The 25,279-nt window shown below is 40.8% G+C and overlaps 1 protein-coding gene across 1 annotated transcript in view; it reads right to left on the reverse strand.

Moving 5' to 3' along the window:
- THBS4 (thrombospondin 4) overlaps positions 1 to 10,601 on the reverse strand; it is a 49,183-nt gene extending 38,582 nt beyond the window's left edge. The window contains exons 1-2 of the mRNA XM_056112540.1: positions 10,514 to 10,601; positions 4,440 to 4,643 (exon numbers count right to left, since the gene is read on the reverse strand). Of these exons, the coding sequence (XP_055968515.1) occupies positions 4,440 to 4,643; positions 10,514 to 10,601 (292 nt within the window). The remainder of the gene's footprint in view (positions 1 to 4,439; positions 4,644 to 10,513) is intronic.
- Between the last annotated feature and the right edge of the window lie 14,678 nt (positions 10,602 to 25,279).

The raw sequence follows: 25,279 nt of genomic DNA on the forward strand, positions 1-25,279 counted from the left end.
TAATGATCTTTCCTGGAATTTTCAGATTCACCAGGGATGGCAAATCTTCGGTTTTATTATTCTCCTTATTACTTCAATAAAACTTCTTGTCAGGCTTGGGGCGGGGGGGGGGGGGGTGGCAGTGGTGGTTGATGGGAGGAGGTAAATTGGGGACACTGGTGCTGGGAAACGTATACTGATGGAGGGATGGGTGTTGGAACACTGTATGAATGAAACCTAATCATGAACAGCTTTGTAAGAGTCTATCTTATGGTGATTCAATAAAAAAAAATCTTAAAAACAAAACAAAAAAACTTCTTGTCAAATTCTTCAACCTTCCAAGCTCTATATAATACTAGTACACAGTCCTCTTTTCCCCTCATCTCTCTCCTCTCTCTTCCCCCTCTCCCTCCTCTTCCCCCTCTCTATCTCTCCCTCTCCCTCTCCCTCTTTCTGTCTCTGTCTCTCTGTCTCTGTCTGTCTCTGTCTCTCTGTCTCTCTCTCTCTTTCTGTCTTTCCCTGTTGATTGCTATGCGTTATTCGACACTGGCAATGCTTGGCGGCTTCTCCCAGTTTGTTGCTCAGGGATTACTCCCAGCACTTCTCGGGGTGCATGTGGTGCTGGACAGAATATAAGGCTTCCTTTTTTTTTCTTTTTGGTTTTTGGGTCACTGTGGCGATGCACAGGGGTTACTCCTGGCTCTGCACTCAGGAATTACTCCTGGCAGTGCTCGGGGGACCATATGGGATGCTGGGAATCGAATCCTGGGTTGGTCATGTGCAAGGCAAACGCTCTACCCGCTGTGCTATCGCTCCAGCCCCACTATTAGAACTTTTAACCCCCATAATTTCTAAGAGCATTCATTAATAAGCTGGAGGGTAGAAAGATGTTCAACCATTGTTTCATCATTTCCCCTAACATGGAGATCAGCTGGTATTAACAGCTCAACACATTACTAGGAATACTTTAGAAGAAATACATTAGCAATACATCCATATCTCTGTCTTTAGAGCTAATAATACCCCTGTATATAAAGAGGAGCAATCAATTTTGGGTAAGTTTCATTCTATTGTTTTCAGGCAATATGGACTTTGCATAATGGGTTCACATAATGACCAAGTAAGAAATGGTGAATGATATTCAATGAGAATGTAAAATAAAGTAAAAGGTAAAGGCCCTCCCGTTGATCGTCGATTTGCTCGAGCGGGCCCAGTAACGTCTCCATTGGAGACTTTGTTGTTACTGTGTCTGGCATATCGGTAGCTTGCCGGGCTCTCCGAGAGGGGCGGAGGAATCGAACTCGGGTCGGCCATGTTAGCCTCTTGTAAGGCGAATGCCCTACCCGCTGTGCTATCGCTCCAGCCAATGAGAATGAGAAGCTAGAAACACAAGAGTTTTTTTTTCACTGTCAGAGGGTCTCTTAACTAAAAGAAAACAATTTAAAGCATCCAAAATAGACCATTTAGTGAGATGAAGTGATCTTTAGATGAAGTGATTTTAAAAAAATAGATCATGAACTGAATATTTAAGTTATTTAGGCAATGGATATTTAAACTGAATATTTAAGTTATTTAGGCAATGGATATAAGACCAAGTGGGCTGTCTGATCCAAAGCAGAGAGATGGACAAATTCACCTGCTATTAAGGCTGATCAGGTATAGGGGTAGGAATAGTTGAACCATTTGCTGAATTTATGGACCCCATTCTCAGGCTCCATCATTATTTGATACCTTACACACACACCCAACCTTCCCCATCTCACCCCAACTCAGAAGCATCCAAGTAAGGAGTAACGAGAGAGGAGGGAAGGAATATGTGGGAGCCTGACATAAAAGAAGAGATAAAAATCCCCATTTTTCTTGTCTATACTCCTGTGAGAACTCAAGATTCTGAATTTCTTTTGAGTTCCTATGTTTACTGATTTAAGTGTTTAATTCCAACCACAACCTAATAGAAATAGTCTAAAACACTAGAAGTATCAGTATCAGTTTTGCAAGGCAAATGGAGATAAATGTAAAATCTAGCTAGAAAGAGTCATCCTTCAATTTTCATTAAAAGCAAAAGATAGTAAGAACATGTCTCTGTCACATTCCTCAATAAGCAGTAACAAATTGTGTCCCCTGGGCACGCTTGGATGAGAAAGACAAAAAAGTGGTGACTTTTGTCTCTAGAAGTCATTTCTTAAACCTGAATCATGTTGGCAGCAAAACATGTGATAGCAGAGGAACCAATGGAGATAGAACTCAGTCAAATTTTATAAAACTGGTAGGAAAGAGAGTGGTGAGTTTAGTTCTAGTACTTGAGCTGTATGTTATATACTTTTTTCAAAGGCTTTTTTTAAAAAAGTAGGCAATACCTACAGTGCTCAGGGCTTTTCCCTGGGTCTGTGCTCACTGATCACTCCTGGAAGGGCTCCAGGGACCACATATGGTACCAGGGATCAAATCTTGGTCATATGTGTGCAAAGCAAGCACCCTGCCTACTGTACTATCTCTCTAGTCCCTTGAGGTATATTGTTTGCCACAGATGCAGGAAGGTGTTTGGCAGAGAGCCCCAAACTTTTAAAGGAACATCATAAGAATGATGGGGTGGTTGTAAAGGGCTGAAGACTCATGCAGGGGGCACATTTCTAATATGGAAGTTCTAAGGTGAGCTATGCTAAGATTTTTTGAAGTGGAAATTGGGGAGGCAATAGGTTAAGATTAGGTCATGAAGATGAGGCACTCATAATGGAATTAGTTGGTTTTGAGAACATAGAGCTCTCTATCAACTCTCTCTCTCTCTCTCTCTCTCTCTCTCTCTCTCTCTCTCTCTCTCTCTCCTTCCCCCTTCCACACACTAAAAAAAAGAGGCCATGAGGACATTGTCGACAAGGAAGTGCATCTTCTTCCATCTTGACCTTGGAATCAAGGTCATTCTGCCATGGAATCTTGGCAGTCATCCATTTGCTGAGAAACATGTTTCTAAATTTAAGCCACTCACTCTAAAGAATTTGTTGCCACAGTTACAGCTGACTATGACAGTAGACCCACTGTCCTGGATCCTATCCTTTCTAGAACTAGATCTAGAATACATGAGGATGGGACAATATCAAAGGGTATCTCAGCCACAAGAAATTCTTCAATTCTCCCCCTTTGAGCCTACACTCCCTATGTAAGTAATGTAAATAATATGATGGGGAGAATTTGGCATTGAAAATGGAAATCACACAAGTGTAGAATAACATTGGTTCATGCTTTCTCCTTTTTCCCTCCCCCCCCTGCTTTCTCCTTTGTCCTTTCTCCCTTGCTGAAGGGAGCTTAGGTTTATTGTATTACACCCATCACAGTGCTCTTGAGGCACTCCCATTCCTCTCTGTTTATCTTTAACCTCTCCTTTTTGCTCTGCTTCCCCTATCTGTTAATCACCTATACCTCCAAATCAGACACTGTGACTTGTGAGGTCATATTCTTCTAAGAACTCTGGATTTTTTATTTGTTAATGAAATATTGCTTTTCTCTTTCCCTTATGTCCTTCACAGAGTTTACTTTTAGAACAACGTCATTTTTGTATAGACATAGGAAGATAGTTAATGCTATGCTTTGTAAATTGGGAATGGGCATCTATCATATTTACTTGACTTAAGCCTCAGTTGCCCTTAGTTTCTAGCACCCCAAAAGGAAGGTCCTGACAAAGGGACTTGGATGAACCCAGGGAAGGTTGTAAGCTACCCTGGCATTAAAATGAGATAGGCCAAGTGCCATAAAACTTATAACAAATTAGAAGCACTATCATGGACAAACTCTGTCATGACCCAAAGAGAAGAGCCTGGACAAGGACCCTGCTTGGGTTAGGAAGGACTAATCTGGCCTGAGAACTGTAGTCTGAGATGTCCCCAAGAGAACCACCCTTTAAGCTTAATATATCTCTTACTGTGTCCATACACAATGACTAGAAAGCTTATTAAGAAGCAAATTTAAGATAACTTTTTAAATGGATATTAACCAAGGAAAGGAGAAATATGCCCTTAGGTGAATTTCAGAGCTTGAGTGGATATCCTAGCAGGAGTAGATCTTTGTCACAGAGGAGCATCTTTGGAAGGAAGGGCTTTCATGTGCTGATTGTGCTATCTCACCTATGTATAATTGCTACTCCCAACCCTTGGTGATTTTTCCATATAACTAAGGCTGTGAGAGTGGGCACTGGAGGAGGAATATGGGAAGTGAGTGAGACTTGAAAGAGGCAGAGGAAGAATAAATTGGAATAAACTGCAATTGACCACCAACCAGTCTGGCCCCCATTTCCTTCTCTGTTGGCCATCTGGGGTGGGAAAGTGGCCTGACCACTGAACACATGTGGCAAGCATCCATACACACTGTTTTGAACATTGTACACACAGGAACATCTTAACAAAAGTAGATTTGAATCTAGAAAGAGGAAAGTGAACCTTTCAGTCCATGCTTTCTGCGGATTCGGTTACCTTTGTTTAAGCGCCCCATGATGGTCAACTCGAAATATTTGCTGTTGTCAGTGGTTGAATAGAGGCCGAAGATGGTGGCTGAACTTTTACTTTGCAGCTTGAAGGTGGAGATGACATAGAGCTCACTCAGTGTGGGATCGGTCAGGATCGGCTGCAGAACACTGGGGTTCAGCCTTTGGTTGGAGGATGGAAGAAGGTCAAAGACTGAGGACAATGAGAGAGAGAGAGAGAGATCATTAGTAAAAAAACTTCATTTTCAGGCAAATGCATTTTTTGTGAGAAGGCATGATCTGATGGTAAGCTATTAAGAGTTGTAAACTAATACTGTAATCCTTTGCCACATTGCCAAACTCACTCATTTTGTTTTGGTTTTCGGTTTTTAGACCACACCCAGCAATGCTTGGGGTTTACTCCCCGTTCTGCACTCATGAATTACTCCTGGCAGTGCTCGGGGTATCCTATGGGATGTTGGAAATTGAAGCCAGGTTAAGCTGCATGCAAGGAGAGCACCTTACTCCTGAACTCACCAGTTTTTCCTTATTACACTTAGAGAAGTTGTACACTTGAACCAGGAGAAACAATAGTGTAATGTTTATCACATGATGATTACCCCCAAGACAAGACTAAATTTGCAAATTCCAAAATGCATTTTGCCAGAAGAAGTTATTCTGAAAATACTCCCTCAGAAAAACATTGAAGTCTTAAAGTAAATAGGAGTGGTGAGAGCACCCAAGTTATTGTTCTTCTGTGCCCAAGTTCTATTCCTGGTCCCTCATATCCTTCCCAGCCCAGACCCAGTCTTTTCTCTGGTCAGTGATAAATGGTCTAGTTTATGCAGGGGAAAGCCTGTATGTTCTTGGAAAGAAGTATCAGTTCTTTGTGAAGTCTAAGCTTTACCTTTCCTCACAAAGAGTTTTTCAAAACTTTTGTTAAAAAGTCATGACACAGAAGCAAAAAGAAAGTATTCTTTATTGCTTGACTGTACCTTAAATATAAAGTTGGTCTATAAAGCTAGAATTCACATTTATGTTCATGTACTTTGCTTTTGAGCAAGCCAGCAGCGCAACTTAATAATATCTAGGAGCTATATATAATATATATACGTGTAACTAGACCACAGTTACATAAAAGGCAAGGGTTAAACTTGGTAATATTCACTAGAAGTTATTTAGTAATCCTATTGAGTTAGGAAAATATCGCTGAACAATTTCATCCTCTAAATCCATCTCCCAATACACATTACTAAAAATGGTAATAATTTTCATAATTTATAAAACATTACTATAAGTCAATAAAACAGGCATCTGAATAATAAATTTTACAAAAACAATTTACAAAAAATAGCAAGAAAGCATGAGAACATACTCATATATAAATGCTCATAAGTCTGATTAGTGAGAAATTTATAACTTTAGCAATACAGTATTGTTTTCACCTTCAAGGAAAGAAAACAATAAATACAATATTATCTAACAGTAGGAGATGTTTGAGGGAAGTGAGCACTCTGTTATACCTCTGCATAAGATTTAAACTAGTTTAAACGTTTTGAAGACAGTTTAAATGCCTGAATTGACTCCTTGACTTAGCAATTCTGCTTGTAATAATTGATGCTAAGGAAATAATGGATGACCTGGCAAATTATCCAGATATAAAGTTATTCATGATCAGTGGTTATTCTTGAATTTCTAGTTAGGAAGATCATGGGTGAACACTGAATTGGAAGAATTGGGAAATCTGAAAGTCTGTTGGCATGTACTTTGTTATGGAAACATAAACTCTCTTTAGCAGAGAAAAAAGAGATCAGCAGAGATTAGCGGATTTTAGCCATCACAAGCCATCCCGTGACACTGCACACTATTCAACAAACTATTATTTATAATATCAAAACACTGGCAACAACTTAAGCACCTTCTATTAGAGCCCAGGATAAATAAATTTAGGTCTTTAGGAAAGTGGAATACCAACCCTTTAACATGATAATGAAGCTAAATGCTTACAGATATAGAAAGATATTCATGACATATTAAGTGGGAAAATAATTATAAAAACTATATGCGTAACATGATCCCATTTGAAAAGTATGTTTGCATAAAAGATGTAGAAAGCAACAAGATGCTAGCATAAATAATAGCTATCTCTGGGTTGTGCAATTTAAATTTCCTTTCTTCTACTTATTCCATTGTCTGTTTTTTTATACTAAACTCATATTGCTTTTGTAATAAGAAAAAATTATAACACAATGAAAACTTTGTTACTCAAAAATCTTTCCTATTTTATTTTTTATTGGGGGGGGGGAGGGAAGGAATTTTAGACCACTTATGCTTGGGGTCTACTCTGGTCCGCGATGCTTGGGTGAACAAACCCTGGGATTGGTCACATGCAAAACAAGCGTCTTAACCTTTAATGAATGTTAACATCAGAAGTGTTGGGAAACAGAAAGTCTATTATGTTCCTTTTAGAACCTAATCCTACAAATATGAAGGCTGCGGCATACTAGAAGTGAATAAGAGAATTTTTGAGTTACCAGAGAATTAGAAAGTTGACATTTCCAGTAGTGAGGAGGGCAAAGGGGAGTAAGAGAACACGTTTAAAAATTTCATTTAGGCGAAGGTATCTTCAGAAAAGAGATCTGTGTTCCGGGTACAGAGACTGCATTCAAAACTAAACTCTTGGGATTCTTGATTCCTGCTGTGATCACATCCATAATTTTGCTCAAGCTAAATTTGCTGTTTTTCAATCTGTATGGTTCATCTAAGCCAATCGCTTCCCTCTCAAGAGGCACAGTTGGGATTTGTTAGTAATGAGTTTGAGGAGTGCTCTGAAAAGAAAATGAGACACTATAACGTTCTACTAATGTTATTATTTTAGTAATAGCACCAGATTCTAGGAACAACTTGCTAGTGTTAAAGGTGAAATTACAGGTACTAATATGCCCAGCTACCATGGTATGAAAATCAAATACATACTAATGTAACCTAGTAATGCAGCCCAGAAGACAAGGGGTATAAGAAAATTACCCCCTTGAGATGGAAATTGTAAGACTAAATTACTCAATAAAAGAATGTATCAGAAACTTGACTTAATCTGATCATCTATGGCAACTAAATGAGCCAGATAATTTAGGTATTAAGTTCAATTTTCCATAAAATAGCCAAATATGCTAAGAAGAGCAAAGTTCACACCTGTAGAAGCCATAACATGTTTGAGTACCAATAATCTGTATGACACAATATTATACTTATAAATTCAAACCTGCCAAAGTAATAACTGTAATAAGAAAAATGGGTTCTGTTTAAAAGCTTCCTTTCTGATTCCACAAACAATGACAACTAAAGCAACAAAACATAAGCAGAACTACATCAATCTGAAAAGTTACTTCACAGCAAAGGAAAATCACCACATAAATGAAATGGCAATGGAGTCTGGGGATGTGGCTTAGCAGTAGAGCACATGCCTTGCATTGGTAAGGCTTTGGGTTCAATTCTCAAGACCATGATAACTAGAAAAATACAGTTCTTCTAAAACATGGAGATGGCAACACATGACATGTGATAAAACAACTGCAAATCATCTATCTGATTAGAGGTTACTATTTAAAAATACATGTTACTTGTTAAAAAATATAAGAACCCCCCAAATCAAATTTATAATTGGGCAAATCTTGAGGCTAGAGATAGTATAGCAGGTAGTGCGTTTGCTTTGCACATGGCTAACCTGGGTTCAATCACTGGCAACCCATATGGTCCTCCAAGAACTGCCAGGAGTAATTCCTGAGAGCAGAGGCAGAAATAACCCCTGGACGTCACCAAGTGTGGTCTCAAGACAAAAAGAAATTAATTAATAAAAAAATTAAAAATAAAATTGGACAGATTTTAAAAGACACAAGGAAGATATGTGAAGGCTGACTAATCCTTAGGGAAATACAAATAAGAACTACAAGTTACCACCTCATACGTGTTAGCAAGGCTATTACCAAAACAAGACAAGAGTTACACATTATGGATATGGAGAGAAGGATATGGAGAGAAGGAAATGTTTGTGCACTGCTGATGGGACTTTAAATTGGTGCTACCACTATGATAACATAAGGAGTGTCCTCAGAAGGGACCCGTTGACAATAATAGTTGGAAATGATCACTCTGGACAAGAACTGAGTGTTGAAAGTAGGCAAAGGGATATACATAATGACCTTTCAGTATCTGTATTGCAAACCATAATACCCAAAAGGAGAGAGAGAGAGAGAGAGAGAGAGAGAGAGAGAGAGAGCGCATTGAAGAGATGGGTGCTGGAACATTATATGACTGAAATCTAATCAGGAACAACTTTGTAACTATGTATCTCACTGTGATTCAATTTTAAAAAGTAATTTTTTAAAAAAAGGTAAAAAAGTCATTGGAAAAAAAAAAACAGAACCATTACAGAATACAGCATGTATTTCATGTCTGGGTGGACTTTCGCCCAATAAGAAAACAAAAAGCTGTTTGCAAATCCCATCTTTACTAGGCATTGTTCACAACAGCCAAGATAAGGAATCGTGCTAAATGTGCAAGAATGGATTGGAGGATTAGGAAGGTGTGCCATTGACACACAGCAGAGCATTATTCAGTCACAGAAAGAATGAAATTTTGCTGTTTTTGACAATAAGGACGTTTCTTGGGGTCATTACAGTAAGTGAAATAAATCAGGCAGAAAGATAAATACCGCGGAATCTTATTCATGGAAACTTGAAAAAAAAAAAAACAGCTGATGAGTGAAAAGAGCAGATCGATCATCGCTTCCTGGGGGGGGGGGCTGTGAAATGGATGAAGGGGGTCAGCAATGGTGACAACAGTTAATATCACACTGCTGATCTGAAAGTTGTAAATAGTCGTTCTAAGATGTTCTCACCACAAGAAATAAATTTCTAACTATGCCTGGGGGAAGACTCAACTAGATTGCTGTCTACATTTGTTACTCCCAACGTATGCAATTGTTGGATTATGTTGTACACCTGAAATAACATCATATTATGTCAAGTATTCCATTTAAAAGGCTTCCGTTCCTGGGAGAAAAATCATAAGGAATAACTATTACAGAATATAGCATTTCAAGTATTTCAACCCGAATTAGAAGCAGCACATCGCCTCCCTCCCTACCCCACCAAGCCACAATTCCTGTTTCCTGGACCCCAACAGAACTTAGTTGTGCTTTAAAATGCAAAGTTAAGCGGAGCGGCGATGGCCGCGGGAGGGACGGGGCTGGGGAACGTCACGGGCACGCTCCACTCTGCTTTTTAGCAAGAATAACAATTTCGCTCGAGCTGGGTATCTTTTCCAGCTCGATTTCCCTGGCCATCGAACAAGCCGGAACCAATGTCAACTATATGATGGCCCTCACCGGCCAGTCAGTGTTAGATCCTAAAATCTTTCCTTGCTTAAAAAATTTCTTCCCTTCGGCCTTTACCAACCGAACCACTGCTGAAGCTTAGGCGCTGGCACAGCGGTTATTTCCATTCCATCTCACAAAAGGGTGTCAGATCCCCACCCCAGATGATTTTAACACAGCTTCACTTCTCCACAGCGGGGGAAAGATCGATGTCTCAAAATTTCTTGTTTAACCTGTCTCAGGAATCAAGAGATCAAATCAACTACCCTCCCCCCCGCCCCACTCCCGCTCTTTGGGGATCTGGCAAAAGACCAGAGGAGAGCACGGAAAGCTGCGCCTTTCTGGCATTCTCTGTTGGGCAGGTGGGTTTCAGACCATCTACTGGAATATCGCTCCTTAGCGGTCTAAGGGGTTGGTTGGCAGAGGCTGGTTGGAGAGGGACCTGAGCAGAAGCATCACCCCCACATACTGCAGGACATAGGGTATGCTCCGCAGTGAACTCCCGTCTTCTTGCACAGATTTAAAATCAGTTGCGCATACCCCCAGCCCGTTCTCCGTCCCCCCACACCCACACCCCCTCTCCATCTCCCCCAGCGCCCCCATGGGCAACAGCGTGCGGCCCCAGGAGCCAGGGCCTGGCAGGGCTTCCCCACGTCTCTGCATTCGCAGCGCCCCGAGCGCGGGCAGCAGGGACCCGGCGACCCCCTTACCCTGCGGGGTGACCTGCGCGCGGGTGCCAGGCCCGGGCAGCAGGGCCAGGTGCAGCAGGAGGAAGGCGGCTGCGCACGCGGCCAGCATGTTGGTGTCCCCCACGGGCGCCCGCGAGCGACGGCAGCGCTAGGCGTGCCTCGGCGTCCCCGGGCGGCGCGCTGGGCCGGGATCGGGGTCCCTGGAGGGGCGGGTAGGGTGGCGCACTGGCCCGGACCCCGGCGGGGACGCAGGTTTCGAGGCGAGGCGTCGGGGGAGCGCAGCGCTGGGCGTCCGAGGCTGCCGTCGGGGGCGACACTCTCTGGGGCGCGGCGCGTAGCGGGGTGCAGGAGCTGCTGGGCCGGGCAGTCCCGGGCCGGCTCTTTATGGTCCGGCCGGCCGGGGGCGGGGGAGGGCCGAGGCGGGGGCGGCCCCCTTGGCGGGGAGCCCCTCTAGCCGGGATGCTCGTGGGCGGAGGAGCAGAGCGCGTGAGCGTGTGGGGCCCTCCGCGGGCGGAGGTGCTGGACGGTGAGCCAGGAGGACCCCCGAGGGAGGCCAGAGCAGCTTGCGGGAGAAGAAAGTGACGCGGGAGCGTTCGCTTTGGGCACCCGCAGGAACCCCCCCCCCCCGCCCCCATTTCTTGTATTCGGCTTTTTTTTTTTTTTCCAAAAGGGACTTTCCTGGAAAAGAAGTCAGAGACTTCTGACTCGTGTCTTGGGCTTCCTTCCCAGCAACACCCCCCCCCCCCACCAGACTCTCCAGTACTGCCCCCGAAAATGGGCCAGAAAAACAAAAATTAATCCCCCCTCCCCCTTACTAGTTTATTGAGACTATGTGAGACGTTGACTATTTTTCCCCATCAGGTTTTGAGTCATGAGCGCAGAACATCTGAAAGTTTGTGAGTTTTTAATGGAAATAAAATACGTCTTAAGAGATCCATCTGGACAGTGGATGGTGCTTTATGGGAAATTGATTTTCAATTGGTGTTCCAGATTTTCTGCCTGCCCACTTCTGTTCCCTGGGACAGGACAGTTGGAAGTTGGGTAAGAAGGGCGGGAAAGAGCTGCAAGAAAACTAAGAACTGACAAGAAAACTTCCCACTAGACAAGTCTTGCTAAAAATAATGGCATTTGCTTAGATAATGGCATTTCAGAGTAATGGCAAACTTTTCTCTCCGACATTGTTTTGACTAAAGGCAAAGATCCCGCCACCGAGCATTTCTCTCTTTATATATATGTGAAATATGTATTTTCTGAAATATTTGTGATATAAAATATATTTGTGAAATAAATATTTCTCACATTATATATGTTCAAGTAAGAATTTTCACATATAGTGAAAGAAGAGTGGGTAGGTAATTCATTCACTTGTTCTAGGATAACATCTCAGGTGTTATGATTCCCTGTAAACTACCAGCTGGGGCTGTGTCCACTATTCTCATACTCTTTTCTATTTGCCATCTAAATTAGGTGCAACCCGTATCCATTTACTATCATGTTCCAGAGAATCACTGCTGGGATCCTGGTCTGTCTTCCTGCACATCGGGGTACCTACGAAACAAAGGATGTACATACAGGTGACTGACTATGAATGACATGGATTACACTTGAGCATCTTCAAGTCTTCAAACTGTGTACACTCTCTGCTCCCCGCCCCCCTCCCCCTAAACAATACGTTCCCAGGAGAGGCTTAGGACATAGGAGCACCAGGATCTCAACTTGTGTTCCAAGAAGAATAGCTTTGCTTTTATCTGATTTATTAGAATGAACTTCCAACAAGCCGGACTAAACTGTGATTTTTTTGATGGCAGATACTGTTTTAGCTGTCTTTGTTTGGATATCTTTGCTAAGCATCAGAATTCCTAGCAAATTTCCTGTAAAATAGCTTGCAAAGCTAGGCTCACAATAAATTTTGGTTGAATCTTGATGTCTACTAAGTGTAATGGAGCAACAAAAAAACCAAATTACTTTCTTCTAACCAAACAGAATTTAAAATCTAGTTTGGCTTCTAAATAGTCTGCATTTTTATGAAGTCATTCTGTAGGAAGTCTCAGTCAGTGCCCTCCCCTCTGCCCCCCCCCATACATGTTTTTTCCTCCATGACTGCAGAAGCAAGAGGAAATTTGGTTACAACAAAACTTCTTAAATTGACTATGAAATCTATGGCAAAGCAAGTGAAAGAATTTACTCTTTTTTTCCCTGTGCTATCTTAAATTTTATTGTATGTAGCACTTGGAGTTTGAATTTATTTTTAATAATGTATTAATTTTTTCTTTAATTACCCCCCCCCAATATCAGACTATGTACTTCTTAGCACTATTATTTTTGTAGTGCCACTTCTAAGTACAGTGCTTGCCACTTAATAGTGAAATAGCTCAAGAATTTACTTTCCTTCTTTTCGCTACTGTAAAGCAGGATAAAAATTTGTGGTCATTAGGGCTAGTGAGTAAGGTCAATGGGCTGACCTCACGCTTTGCAGGTTGGTTCTATCTCTGGCAACTCCTATGATCCCCTGAGCATTGCCAGGAGAAATTGCTAAACACAGAGCTAGGGGGAACCCCTGAGGACTACTGGATGTGATGTGTCCCCACCAGCACCTGCTCCCCCCCACTCCAAACAAACAAAAATTGTGGTAAGTATGTTAAAAATCTATTTTTCGGTAAAGTAGATTGCCAAAATGGGCCCAGTACTTTTCTCTTTGGTATCCAATCCTTTTGCCTTCCCTCTAATTCTGGGTTTGACTATATTCCTTAGTTGACTAATAGGAGTTTAGCACAAGTGCCAGAAGCAGGAAGAAGGAACATAGAAAGTTCTGGTGTGTTTAGGTTTGCTGACTCTTGCACCTTTGCCATGATACCATAACTCTCCTAGTCTGTCGGGGGACGAGAGACAAGAAGCTAAGTCAAAACAGTCACCCAGACAAGACCAGCTGAGATCTGACTTGGATAGGGGAGTAAGATCAGACAAAATCAGTAGATTCAAGAACTCAGATAGGTGAGCAATCAGTATTTCTTTTTGTATGACTTAAATATTTGGGAGGTGTTATATTATTGTAGCTATGTTCACTGATATGTTCAGTTTTAACTTGTAATATAAAGTCCACTTCTACTTTTGATATTTGCTGACAGCTTACACATTCCACTACCCTCATTCCCCTTAGCCGCATTTCTGAGTAAGCTAGCAAGAAAGCCTGGGCTCTCCTCTCTTCAGTGATGGCAGAAAGTTCCCATTGTGCAAGCACTAGATTGTGCATGGGACATGTTAGTCCTTCTTGCCAACTGTGGTAAAACCCCCAAGTCATTCTCCATTCCTGCTCTCTCAATTATTTTTTAGTTGTACTTGGGAGCCCTTCATATCCACCAGAGTCTCATAATATAAACCTTTTCAAACCTTTTGCTGTCCTGTTGGCATCACTATTAATGTCAACACCAAACAAATTGTGTGTGTGTTCTTTATAAGTGGGAGCTGTTTCTCATAGTTTACACTGTTATTTGACACATTTGTGTAGAAGTTTTACATATAGATGTAATTGATATTTGTATAAAATTATCTTTTATTTCCTATTTTCCACTTGAATTCTTGAAGGAAATTGAAATGGAAGATAATTACTAACATTTAAAGATACTTTAAAGGGAATAGGTTTCTACTCTAATGTGGGGCATTTATACCACAGAACTAGAAAATGTAGACTTTGGGCTACTATTTAGTTTAGTGTTAATAACAAAGGAAGGTACCTGGTTAAGTGACAGGAAAATAGCTTCACTAGAAACAAGTTAGCACAAAAAGTGCCTAGTCAATGAGGCAGGAAGCTTTTGGTTAGGGTACAATTCAAAGGAAAAACTCCCCCCACCCCAGAATTTAACACATATTTTGCTTTAGCAATTAGGTACTGAAGATTAGTGAAGCAATAAAAGAAGTATATAAAACCACTTGTTTTCAATCTCACTAAGCATCTATGCAGCCTGTTTTCAAAAAACTCATTAAGATTTTAATATACTTTACTAAATACTATGTAAACTTTTCTTGAAAAAAAGCCAGAAATGCAATTGTCAAGACATTTATTAGAACTATAATTATGTGTACTCAGCGATGTGTAACAAGAGTTTTGATAATGAGCACTTCTTCAAGTAACTTTTTTTATCATCAAACAATACGTGAATCCATCCACATAGCACTTCCCACAATGGTTAGAGACAACAGGGATTAGTATTTCAGGAAAATCCCAAACTTAATGTTAGATGTCTAAAAGTATTTGCACTCAATTCTTGTCCAGAGTGATTAACAACAATTATTTGTTGACAGTTTTCTTAAATTTGTTAGACCATAGGCACCCAAAAATAACCAAAAACACAGCTCTTGTTCTCTAATTTGCAATTTACTTAAACAAATGATAAACAGTACAAGAATCCTTATAGACATATGCCTTGGAGAATAAGGAATGACCCAGGAAAAATATGCTTAGAGTTAGAAAAGGATTCCTAGAAGAGCTGGCTTTTCACTGCGACCATTACAGATTATGAGCTATTCTCCACATGTTAACACTAGGGAAAAAGAATGCTCTAGGCAGAGGGAATGAGCAACATTTGCCAAACCATAAAGGGGTATGTCAAGACTATGTCTGGAGCACTGACCCATGTAGCTCAGTGTATTGTAGGACATTCACTGAGATCAGGGGAAGATAATGATTGAAGGGGAAATGTTGAGCTTAAGATACCTTCAAGATATGCAAACAGAACCGTCTGTTGAATTTGAAATTAAATATATCTTTTATTCAGAAAATAGGTTTTTAATGTATGGGAATCACTCATTTATAACAATGATTGTGTCACCATTGAAGGACAATATGTAGAAGAGAAGAAAACAAGTGAAGAACACTGGTGTGAACACAGGGGACACGACTGCAGAATCAGCAAAGGAAAGCCCGCACCAGAGACAAATGTAAAAGGAAATTGGGAAAGTGTGGAATGAGGGACATCCAGAAAATACTGTTAGCAGAGAAGAGGTCAAACATGATAAGAAGTAAAAACTATTCCTGGGATTGTTAACAAAGGAAGTCCTCGGTGACTCTGGTGAGAGTAGTTTGAGTAGTAGAAGAGTCAGAGTACTGACATTTGAGGAGTTAGGGTGACAGAAAGGGAAGTGGAGATAGTAAGGATAATAATGAAAGTAAGATAATTTTCAAGAGCCTGGCTTGGTAAGTGGAGTGTGGATGCAGAGGAGCAACTATGGGGAGAGATAGACACATATTTTGGTGTAGATAAAACAGAGCTACCAGGGAAAGAATAATTAAGACGTGGTGTGGACATTTTTCTTATTGTTTGTTGTTTTGTTTCTGGCCACACCTGGCAGCACTCAGGGCTTATTTCTGGCTCTGTGCTCAAGGATCACTCCTGATAGGTGCTGCTGTACTATCTCTACAGCCAGCTTTGGCTTTTCTTAATCGAGAGGCACTTAAAATATAACTAGTAGTATGTTGTGGTCCCTGAAATTTGATATTTTATGTTTTTTATCATAGATTTTGATTTAGTGTCTCATCCCTCTAAAACAGAAACTTCACAAGAATGAAGACTGCCTGTGTAAGGCAGTAATAAAATTCCCACAAGAAGAATGTATTATCTTCTTATCATGAGAAAAGAGAATGAAAAAGGGATTTTAGTGAATTAACAAGGTGCGGTCTGGATAGGTGTTTCAATTTTCCTCAAGATCTCATGATGACTGCAACTGCCCTACATATTTTATTTTTACGTTACATCACCAGAAAAGTCGAAAGCAAGGATAGCATGTGATTTCTGATCTCATCTTCTGTCTCCTCCTTGTCTTTAGTGAAGAAAACCTTCCCCAGAAACAGGCTTCTTAGTCTTTATATTTTAGGAATTAATCGTAGATAAATTTCTGTCTTGTCAGTCAGAAAGGGGCAGAAAGTGATGATGGGTGTTTTCAGTCCCTAGCGGGGGGCGTTTCTAGGAAAGAAAGTGGGGAGAGAAAGGAAAACTGACCCTACAACTAACCCTTCCAGCCATAGGCTCTGTGTCTTCCACTTTGTTAGTTCACACTGGGCTGTGAGCTTTCAGGTAGGTTTGGAGAAAATGAGCTTTCTTCTCCCAGGAGATTCATAGCATGAAAGAACAAGTTTGTGAAGCTAGACGTATACATTGGTCAATAAGATTAGGAGAGGCATGAGCAGTAGTGGAAATAACAGGCTTAGGGGAAAATTGAGGGGTAAAAGAGAGCGAATAAAACCATAATACCCGTAAGTAGAGAGAGAAATTGTCTGCAATAGAAGCAGGGGAGGGTTAGGCTATGGGGGGGTGGTATGGTAGAGGAATACTAAGAACATTGGTGGTGGAAAATGTACACTGGAGGAGGGATGGGTGTTCGATCATTGTATGACTCAACTCAAACATGAAAATTTTGTAACTGAAGTTCATGGTGATTCAGTAAAAGAGAGAGAGAGAGAGAGCGAGAGCGCAAATAACTTCAATTTCAGTGGTTTTGTATGAAGAATACTTCATACAAAGTATTCTAAAGAATACCAAGGAGTTTTGGGTGGGGATGGGGGAAGGATTTGGGCCTCATCTGGTGCCATTCAGAGATCACTCCTGGTAGTACTCAGGTGATTGATGTGGTGCCAAGGATTGGACCATGTGCAAGACAAGTACCCTTAATCCCTGTACTGTTCCTTCAGTTCCATGAAAAATATAGACAAGCCTTTAGATCAGAGATTGACAGACCCATAGGCCATGCCTGGTCCTTTCCCAGTTGTTTTGGGTCATCAGGCTTAGGAAAGTTTTGACATATTTAAATAGGGAAGGAATAAAAAGAAGATGATGATTTCTGACATGTGAAAATAGACAGCTGGAGCGATAGCCAGCGGGTAGGGCATTTGCCTTGCATGGGGCCGACCAGGTCGACCCAAGTTTGATTCCTCCATCCCTCTAAGAGAGCCTGGCAAGCTACCGAGAGTATCTTGTCCACATGGCAAAGCCTGGCAAGCTGCCCGTGACATATTTGATATGCCAAACACAGTAACAACAAGTCTCACAATGGAGACATTACTGGGCTTGCTTGAGCAAATCTATAAACAATGGGAGGACAGTGCTAGAAGTTGATTTTTGTGGCACAACCATGAAGCTGGTTACAGGTTTCTCCTACTATCTCAAAATCAAATGCTTTTATTTCATATGATTTGTTAAGTTATTTGGGGGGGGGGAGTTGTCTTGAAACATCATCACCATATATTTACGTAAATATATATATATGCATATATATCCTTTAGTATTAACAGACCCCACATAGAATCTACAAAATCATACTGAATGGAAATATTCTGCTTTAGCAGAGAGGACAAAGCGTGTAGTTGCAACTGAGTCCATATATTCATAAAGACCTAAATATGCAGTTTTCACTTTATTAAACAGAACCAGATAAAGTTGCTGCTGACTTTGTTGGTCAATAATCATATAATGTTGGTCAATTATTTAGATTTTGCTCTAACTTATCATTGATAAGTATCACTTGTCATCCTGTTGCTCATCAATTTTCTCGCACAGGAGTCAGTAAGGTCTCCACTTGTCCCTGTCGTGTGCTAGTGCAGCCCAATGGCGTCTGCTTGCTCCAGAACATAAAGAGCCTCAAACCATTCATTCAGGGTCTTGATGAAGCAGTCTGACTATCTCGTAGGTAGGCGGCAACACGTTCTTTTGACGTCCCATGGAATCCAGTCAGTAACTGCTCTAGTTCAGTGCTTGTCTCCAAATTGCATTATGTGTTTGGCCCATCTGATTTTCAACACCTTGGCAAATGAGACAGACAGAGTTCCTGATTCTTGATCATCGACGGAGGTTGGAACTCTGGATTTCTTCTCTCACTTGTGAGAAACGTGATACCCCAAGCATAGCTCTTTTGATTCCTCTTTGGGATGCCCAAATAGTGTTCCATCCTGTTTTCATAGGGCCCAGGTCTCTGAGGCATATGTTAGTGCAGGAAGAATGGTGGAGTCGAAAAGATGTGCCCAGAGCCGGAGGTTCTTTGTCCTTACCCATGGATAAGTTGGTACTTATCTATTGATAAGTATACTATAAAATACCTAAAAGATTTACTCTTTAATCCTTTATAGGAAAATTTGCTGGCCCCTGTTCTAGATCAGGTCTACTTAAAATTTTTCCATTTGTAACCCCCTTTTATCTCATCAATGCAACATGGGCAAGCGCCCCCAGAAACACCTTAGATTTATTATGGGATTGATTCCAAATTGTTGATTTCAAAATGTTGCATGTTCAGGGACCTTTCACTGTTGTTATTTTTCTGTGACCCTCACATTCAGTGATCTGCCCCCATATGGGTTGTTGCTCACAGTTATGGCAATCCTACCCATTGCATTAGATTTCAAAGAATGATAGGAAGGAAAACAAAGAATATTAGTAAGTCCTTTTGTTGCTGATATTCCACTCTGTATTCTCAAATCTATTCAAATTTAGGAATTAAGGTGCACAGAGTTTTCTAGTGCTACAAACTAATAATCAGTCAACTGTTGCCCTCCTCCTTTTCTCCGGATGAGTTATTTTTTCCAGTGGAAGCAAAGTGAGCCAGATTCATATCAGTCTCAGGAGAAGTGGAAGGAAGTTGGCCACTGATTTGAAAAAAATGGTCTTTAGAAATAGGGTTCCTGTTTTATGCATCCAGGGAGCGATAAACTGCAAACATGGTATTATTCCATTTAAACATTAAATTTCATGGTTATAGAGCATGTGTTTCCTCATATATGTCAGTTAGAAATAAATTCCTGGCATATTTGCAGATAGAGATTTCCTGATAGAATTATGGCAATTCTGAGTTTGGAGGTAATTGCTAGTGATGTTGATTATTTTGGCTGCCTCACTAAAGATTTGATCTGTGGGAAAGGAAAATAGATATGACAAATTCAATAAAGTGAAAATGTTAGCAGAAAAAAACAGGTAAGGAAATATAGCAGAGGGATAGGGAACCAGGAAGAGAGATGGAGGAAATGAGAAAGAACCTTGGGAGGAAAGGCAGAAGGCAGCAGAGATCTTCTGAGTTCTAGGGTTATTTTTAAGTCTATTTTATTTTTCAAAAAAAATTTAAGTACCATAATTTACAATACTGTTAATAATAACAGAGTTTCTGTCATACAATGTTCTATCACAACTAGAATGTTAGCATATCTCCACTGATGTCTCAAAGTCCCCTCATAACCCTTCCCACAGCTTCTTAGTAAACTCTGTTCTGTAGGCTGACTCTCAGGGTCTATTTCCATTGGTCATTTGTTATTCCCTTACTATTCTTCTTTTGGGTTTTGTTTTGTTTTGGGGCCACACCTGGCTGTACTCAGGGATTACTCCTGACTGTTTTCAGGGATCACTCCTGGTGAGACACGGGGGACCATATGGAGTGTCAGGGATTGAAACCAAGTCATCTGCTTGCAAGGCAAGCACCCTGTACTATCACTCTGGTTCCACTATGTTTCTTTGTATCCAGCATATGAGAGAAATCATTCTGTACCTGCCCCCACCCCTCTGACTAATTTGATCCCATCTACTTTCACTCATGTAGTAAAAATTGTATGATTTCATCTTTTCTTATAGTTTTCTTATAGTATTATTCCACTGTGCAAATACACCCTGATCATAAGTTCTTGGAAACATAGGTTATTTCCATATGTTAGCTATTGTGAATAGCACTATAATGAAGATAAAAGTGCAAATATCTTGTTTTTGGTTTGGGGCCACACTCAGTGGTAGTCAGAGGCCACTCATGACAGTGCTCTGGGGACCACATGTACTGCAGGAGATCAAACTAGGGATGGATATGTGTAAGGAAAGTGCCTTACCCCTTGTATCATCTCTCCATCCTGCAAATATTGTTTTGGCATAGTGTTTTGAGGTCCTGGGGGGGGAGATTCCAAGAAGTGAAATTGCTGCATCCTATAGAAACTCAATTTTCAATTTTTAGAGAAGTCTCTGTACTGTTTTCCATAGAGGCTGAAGCAGAAAACATTCCTAGGAACAGCGAATGGAGGCTACTTCCTCACTGTATCCCCACCAATGCTGGTTGTTTCTACTCTTTGTGATGTGTGCAAATCTCACTGACGTGAGGTAATATCTCATTACTGCTCTGATTTGCATTTATCTGATGATAAGCAACGAAGAACCAGTTTTTCATATACCTATTGAAGGCTGAGATTCTTATGTCCAGGGCAGTTGAGAGTTGTTTTCTCTGAAGCACCTGTCAAAAGTCTCACGTAAGACCCTTGCTTCATTCTTCTCCCACAGGTCCAGGAATGTAAGAACTCATTTCCCATGACCCTTTGAACAGGGCTAGGCTCTTTCATCTTTAGCCCATCTCCCACTCCACTGTCTGCAAAAGTGGTCTGTGAGTTCACAGCTTTAATGCTAGACCTTGGAAGGCCACTGCGTCTCTTATCTTGGGCAAAACCACACTCTTTCAACATTGTCTGTGTATCTGAGAGTTAAGCAGCTAAAATTAGAGGCTTTAGACTTGTGCTGACACATGTTATCAGGACTTTTCTGGTGACTAGGTTCTTTTATCTTTCTGCACACACTCCAACTCACATGTATGTACTTGTAAACCTATTGATGCACACATATGTGTGTATATATAAACATTTATGTACACATATGTGTCTGTGGGTATACATACTGGAATGCATTTTTCACTATTACATTAAAAGAATATTGATGTTTTATTTCTTGAGGAACACTTCATCATTGACTGCAATCTTTCTCTTAGTGAGCCTCATATCTTTTTCTGTTTGGTGGAAGAGTTTCAGTAACTCATGTAATAGTCATCGCCTTTAAATATATCATTCAGTTATGAGATATTTTATGAGTGACATTTGATCTCTCTCTTTGTAGTAATGAAGTGAGATAGATAGGAGTTATAATTCCAACAGAAAAGACTAGAAAACTAAGATCAGGGAGGTCCAGTAGATTTCCCAAGGAAATACAAGAGCTTGGACTCAAACTTGGGTTTTCAGAACCCAGCTTTGGCACCCTCTGCTCTGTTACACTGTTCCAGGAAGAATGACGGTTCAAGCTGTACCTAAAGCCTTGCTTCCTGCATAGACCAGGAATTTCTTAGAATGGATTTCTTGTTAATTTAACTAGCTTCCTTCTGATATGTAATGTAAAGCTCAAACCTCCATTTTCTTGTATTTTCTGTTTCTTAGTAATGTTTTAGGGAATCAGGCCTTAGCCATGAGTGCTCAGGCATGCCTTCTGGCTCTGTGCTCAGGAGTTCTTCCTGGTGCTGCCTGGGGACAAACTAGGGCCAACTGCATGCAAGGAAATTGCTCTAACCTCTAACAATATCTTTGGTTCAATACTATTTTTTTTGGCTTATGATGATGATGATTATGATGCTCAAGAGTTACTGGATCTACTCAGAGATCACTACTGGTGGGATTGGGGGACCTTGTAGGATGCCGGGGATTAAATCTGGGTCAGCCGCCTGCAAGAGAAGTGCCCTACTTGTTGTACTATCACTCTAGCCCAATAATTTATTTTTTTAAATAGAGCCACACCCAGTAGTGCTGACAGTTTTCCTATTGGGGCCATGATTTGGGACCACTAGACCACACCTAGCAGGGCTGGTGGGGAGCATGCAGTGCCAGGGTGGAACTCAGAGCCTCCAGCAGACCAGGCATAAGTTCTAGCACTTAAGTTCCATGTCTGCCTACTTCTCTACTCTTTGCAAAGATCATTGCCAAAATGGTCACTAGCACCATACTTCATGGTGAACCATACTGTTCTGTGAAGGAATATTCTGTCTGACCCAGCTATTTTTGGGGTTGAAGCCTGGTTCAGTTTTTTACTCAGTGCATGGTTCTGGGGAGGTTCTTTAAACTTTGGGTGGGGGAGGGAGTGGTGTGTCTGATTTCTCATGGGAAATGGAAAGAAGATCTACGTGGTGAGTTGGAGGAGCACTCACTTCAATTTTCTGCCTGAAATCTGAGGGTTCTTCATTAACAGTGGTCATTGCTAGGGTGGGCGGCTGGCTTTGGAGACCGAAGCCAGATTTGAGGAAGTGTAACATATGTGAGGAGAACTAGTGAAAAATACTGAGATGAGGGGAGTGACCTGGTCAGGAATGCAACTGGCTTGGTAGCTGTGCCACTTGCTTGGATCTAGTGTCATCACAGCCCTTGGGAAACCAAGGTGAGCTCTTGCCATGCCATTACTTAGACTGGAGTTGTTTGCAAGATGGAGTTGCTAATGAAATTTTTCTTTTCTTTTTGGGTCACACCCAGCAATGCACAGGAATTACTTTGCACTCAGGAATTACTCTTGGCTGGGAATTGAACCTGGGTCGGCCACACACAAGGCAAACTCCAGCTCCGCTAATGACATCTTTGATAAAGCAAACAAATATCATGATAGCACTTGTTAGGTGAAGAATAAACTTAAATATTAAACGTGCTGCCCAGAATATAGTTGTAATATTATTATCATGAGCATCATTGTTCTCATCATTATTTTTGTGATGCAATTCAAGAATTTCCAGAGGAAATTGAGTTTCTTATTATCCAGTGTCTAAATGAGAAGAAATGCGAGACGCACTAGGTTGCCTAGACAATCTTTAAAAAAGCAGAACTTAAAGAAGGAGCATCCAGCCTTCTAGCATGAAGTGAAGGAGTGTAGGCTTCAGAGGAAGTTTTAATCACTCTGATCACTTGATCACTTGACATCCTGTTTCTCATCAATTTGCTTGGGTGGGTGCCAGTAATGTCTCCATTCGTCCCTGTCGCATGCTAGTGTAGCCCAATGGCGTCTGCTCATTCTAGGAACACAAAGAGACTCAAACCAATCATTCAGGGTCTTGATGAAAAAGTCTGACCATCTCGTAGGTGGGTGGCCACGCGATCTTTTGATGTCCCGTGAAATCCAGTCAGTAGTGACTCTAGTCCAGCAGTCGTCTCTAAATCTCATTACGTGTTCAGCCCATAATCACTCTGATGACAAACAAAAACAAATGTTTTGAGCTACTTTGGATAACCTATGTAAAAATGTATCTCTGAATCATGATACAGTGCATGTCTGGTGTGCAGCTAACCCCAGTTGTTCCTGGCACCAAATGTGATTTGGTCTGAGCACTGTCAGGGATTACTCCCAAGCGTAGTCTCTAAGCACCACTGGTGTGGCACAGAAACAAACAGAAAAATAGAAAAAGAAAGAAAGAACCAGAGAAAGAATGGAAGGGAGGGAAGGAGAGAGAGAGGGAGGGAAGGGGAGATGGAGGGGGAAAGGAAAGAAGGAAGGAAAGAAATATTTCTATTCATCAGTTGATATCTGTATTCACACAAGCGTGGAAATTAGTAGTAACCTACACAACTATCTAGGAGAAATGTCAACCCTGTATCTTAGAGGAAAGTTTGAGTTAAGGAGAGTATGATTAAGTTCTTGGAGTAACTTAGCCCTGAGTACCTCAAGTTCATTAAAAAATAAATGTGAAAGAATAAGGGATTGGGAGAAAGTATAATAATTAGGGATTCAATTCCTGGTACTACTTAGCTCCCCTGAGCATTGCTGGTTGCTGTTGCTCCAGAGTTCCCAGCACTGCTGTGGGGGCTGAGGTTATCCTCAGCACAATAAGGTCTGAGCAGCACCACATCCTTGGCCTCTTGCATTGAACCTCGGGTCTGACTGACTGAGAATTGCAGGTGGGACCCATCAGACCCCTGAGCATCACTTGGGCACACACCTACACTCCTTTTCATGCACATATGCAAAAAAGGAAAAAATGAGGTGAGAAGTACTACTTTGTTTGGTAGTCTACTTCTTATATAAGCAAATAGAACGAGTGTATCCTACCCGCAATACAATCCCTCCAGCCCTTGAGTCCTCTCTTTTGTGTTGAGAACATTGTATTTTCAAACAGGTACTTGAAAAGTAGATTTTCTAAATTAATGTATTAAAGTCAGGGGCTTTATAATAATGGTGATACTGCACAGATTTTTCAATTTTCTTTGTGCTTTTAATTGCTATTTAAATACAGATATTGAAAGAAAATTATTGCTAAACTGGCATTTAAAGTGTTATTGCATGAAAAATCTTTTTCTTTTGTTATCCTAAACTGTTCTACTAGTAAAAACAGTTAAGCATTTAGAGTAGAAATGCTTTTAAAACTAGTTGTCATTGAGGAATAGTAAAGTCAGATATTCATAGAGGCCATATGTTAAAGAATATTAAAGCATGAATTCTGAGAGGTAAATGTCCACCAAAGTTAGCTTTTCCCTAGAATAGCTGACAACAATTTTTGTCAGATTAATAGGCTGAAGAAATACATATTCCTAAATTTCTCTTGGGGAGAAGAGCATTATAGGAGATACTTCTTTCCCTACAAAAGCTAAAACTTCAAGGAATCACATATACAACATAGGAAAAAGATTATACATAAAGAGTAGAACAAGGAAATTGGCCTGCTTTGATCTTAACTGTAGTATAGGGGAGAAAAATCTCCCTCCACAAAATTGGTAATTTTTACTTTTTCTCATGTATTTTATCTTTTGTTTCTTTTTTATTTTTGGTGTTTCCAGGTATCTGAACCCAGCATCTTACTACACATGCAAGGCAAGTGCTCTACTTCCAGGCAACATTCCCAGCGCTATTTCTTTGTATTTTCTATAAAATTTCACACTTAAACATTAAAAAATGAACAGAAATATTGAAAGAAACAATAAACAGTTCTCCTAGTGTCACTGATTTCTCTCTGACCACACCCCTACACATTCCCATATCCACATAGATGCTCACA

This window comes from Sorex fumeus, unplaced genomic scaffold (genome assembly GCF_029834395.1).
Source record: "Sorex fumeus unplaced genomic scaffold, SorFum_2.1 ptg000018l, whole genome shotgun sequence".
Taxonomy (NCBI): Eukaryota; Metazoa; Chordata; class Mammalia; order Eulipotyphla; family Soricidae; genus Sorex; species Sorex fumeus.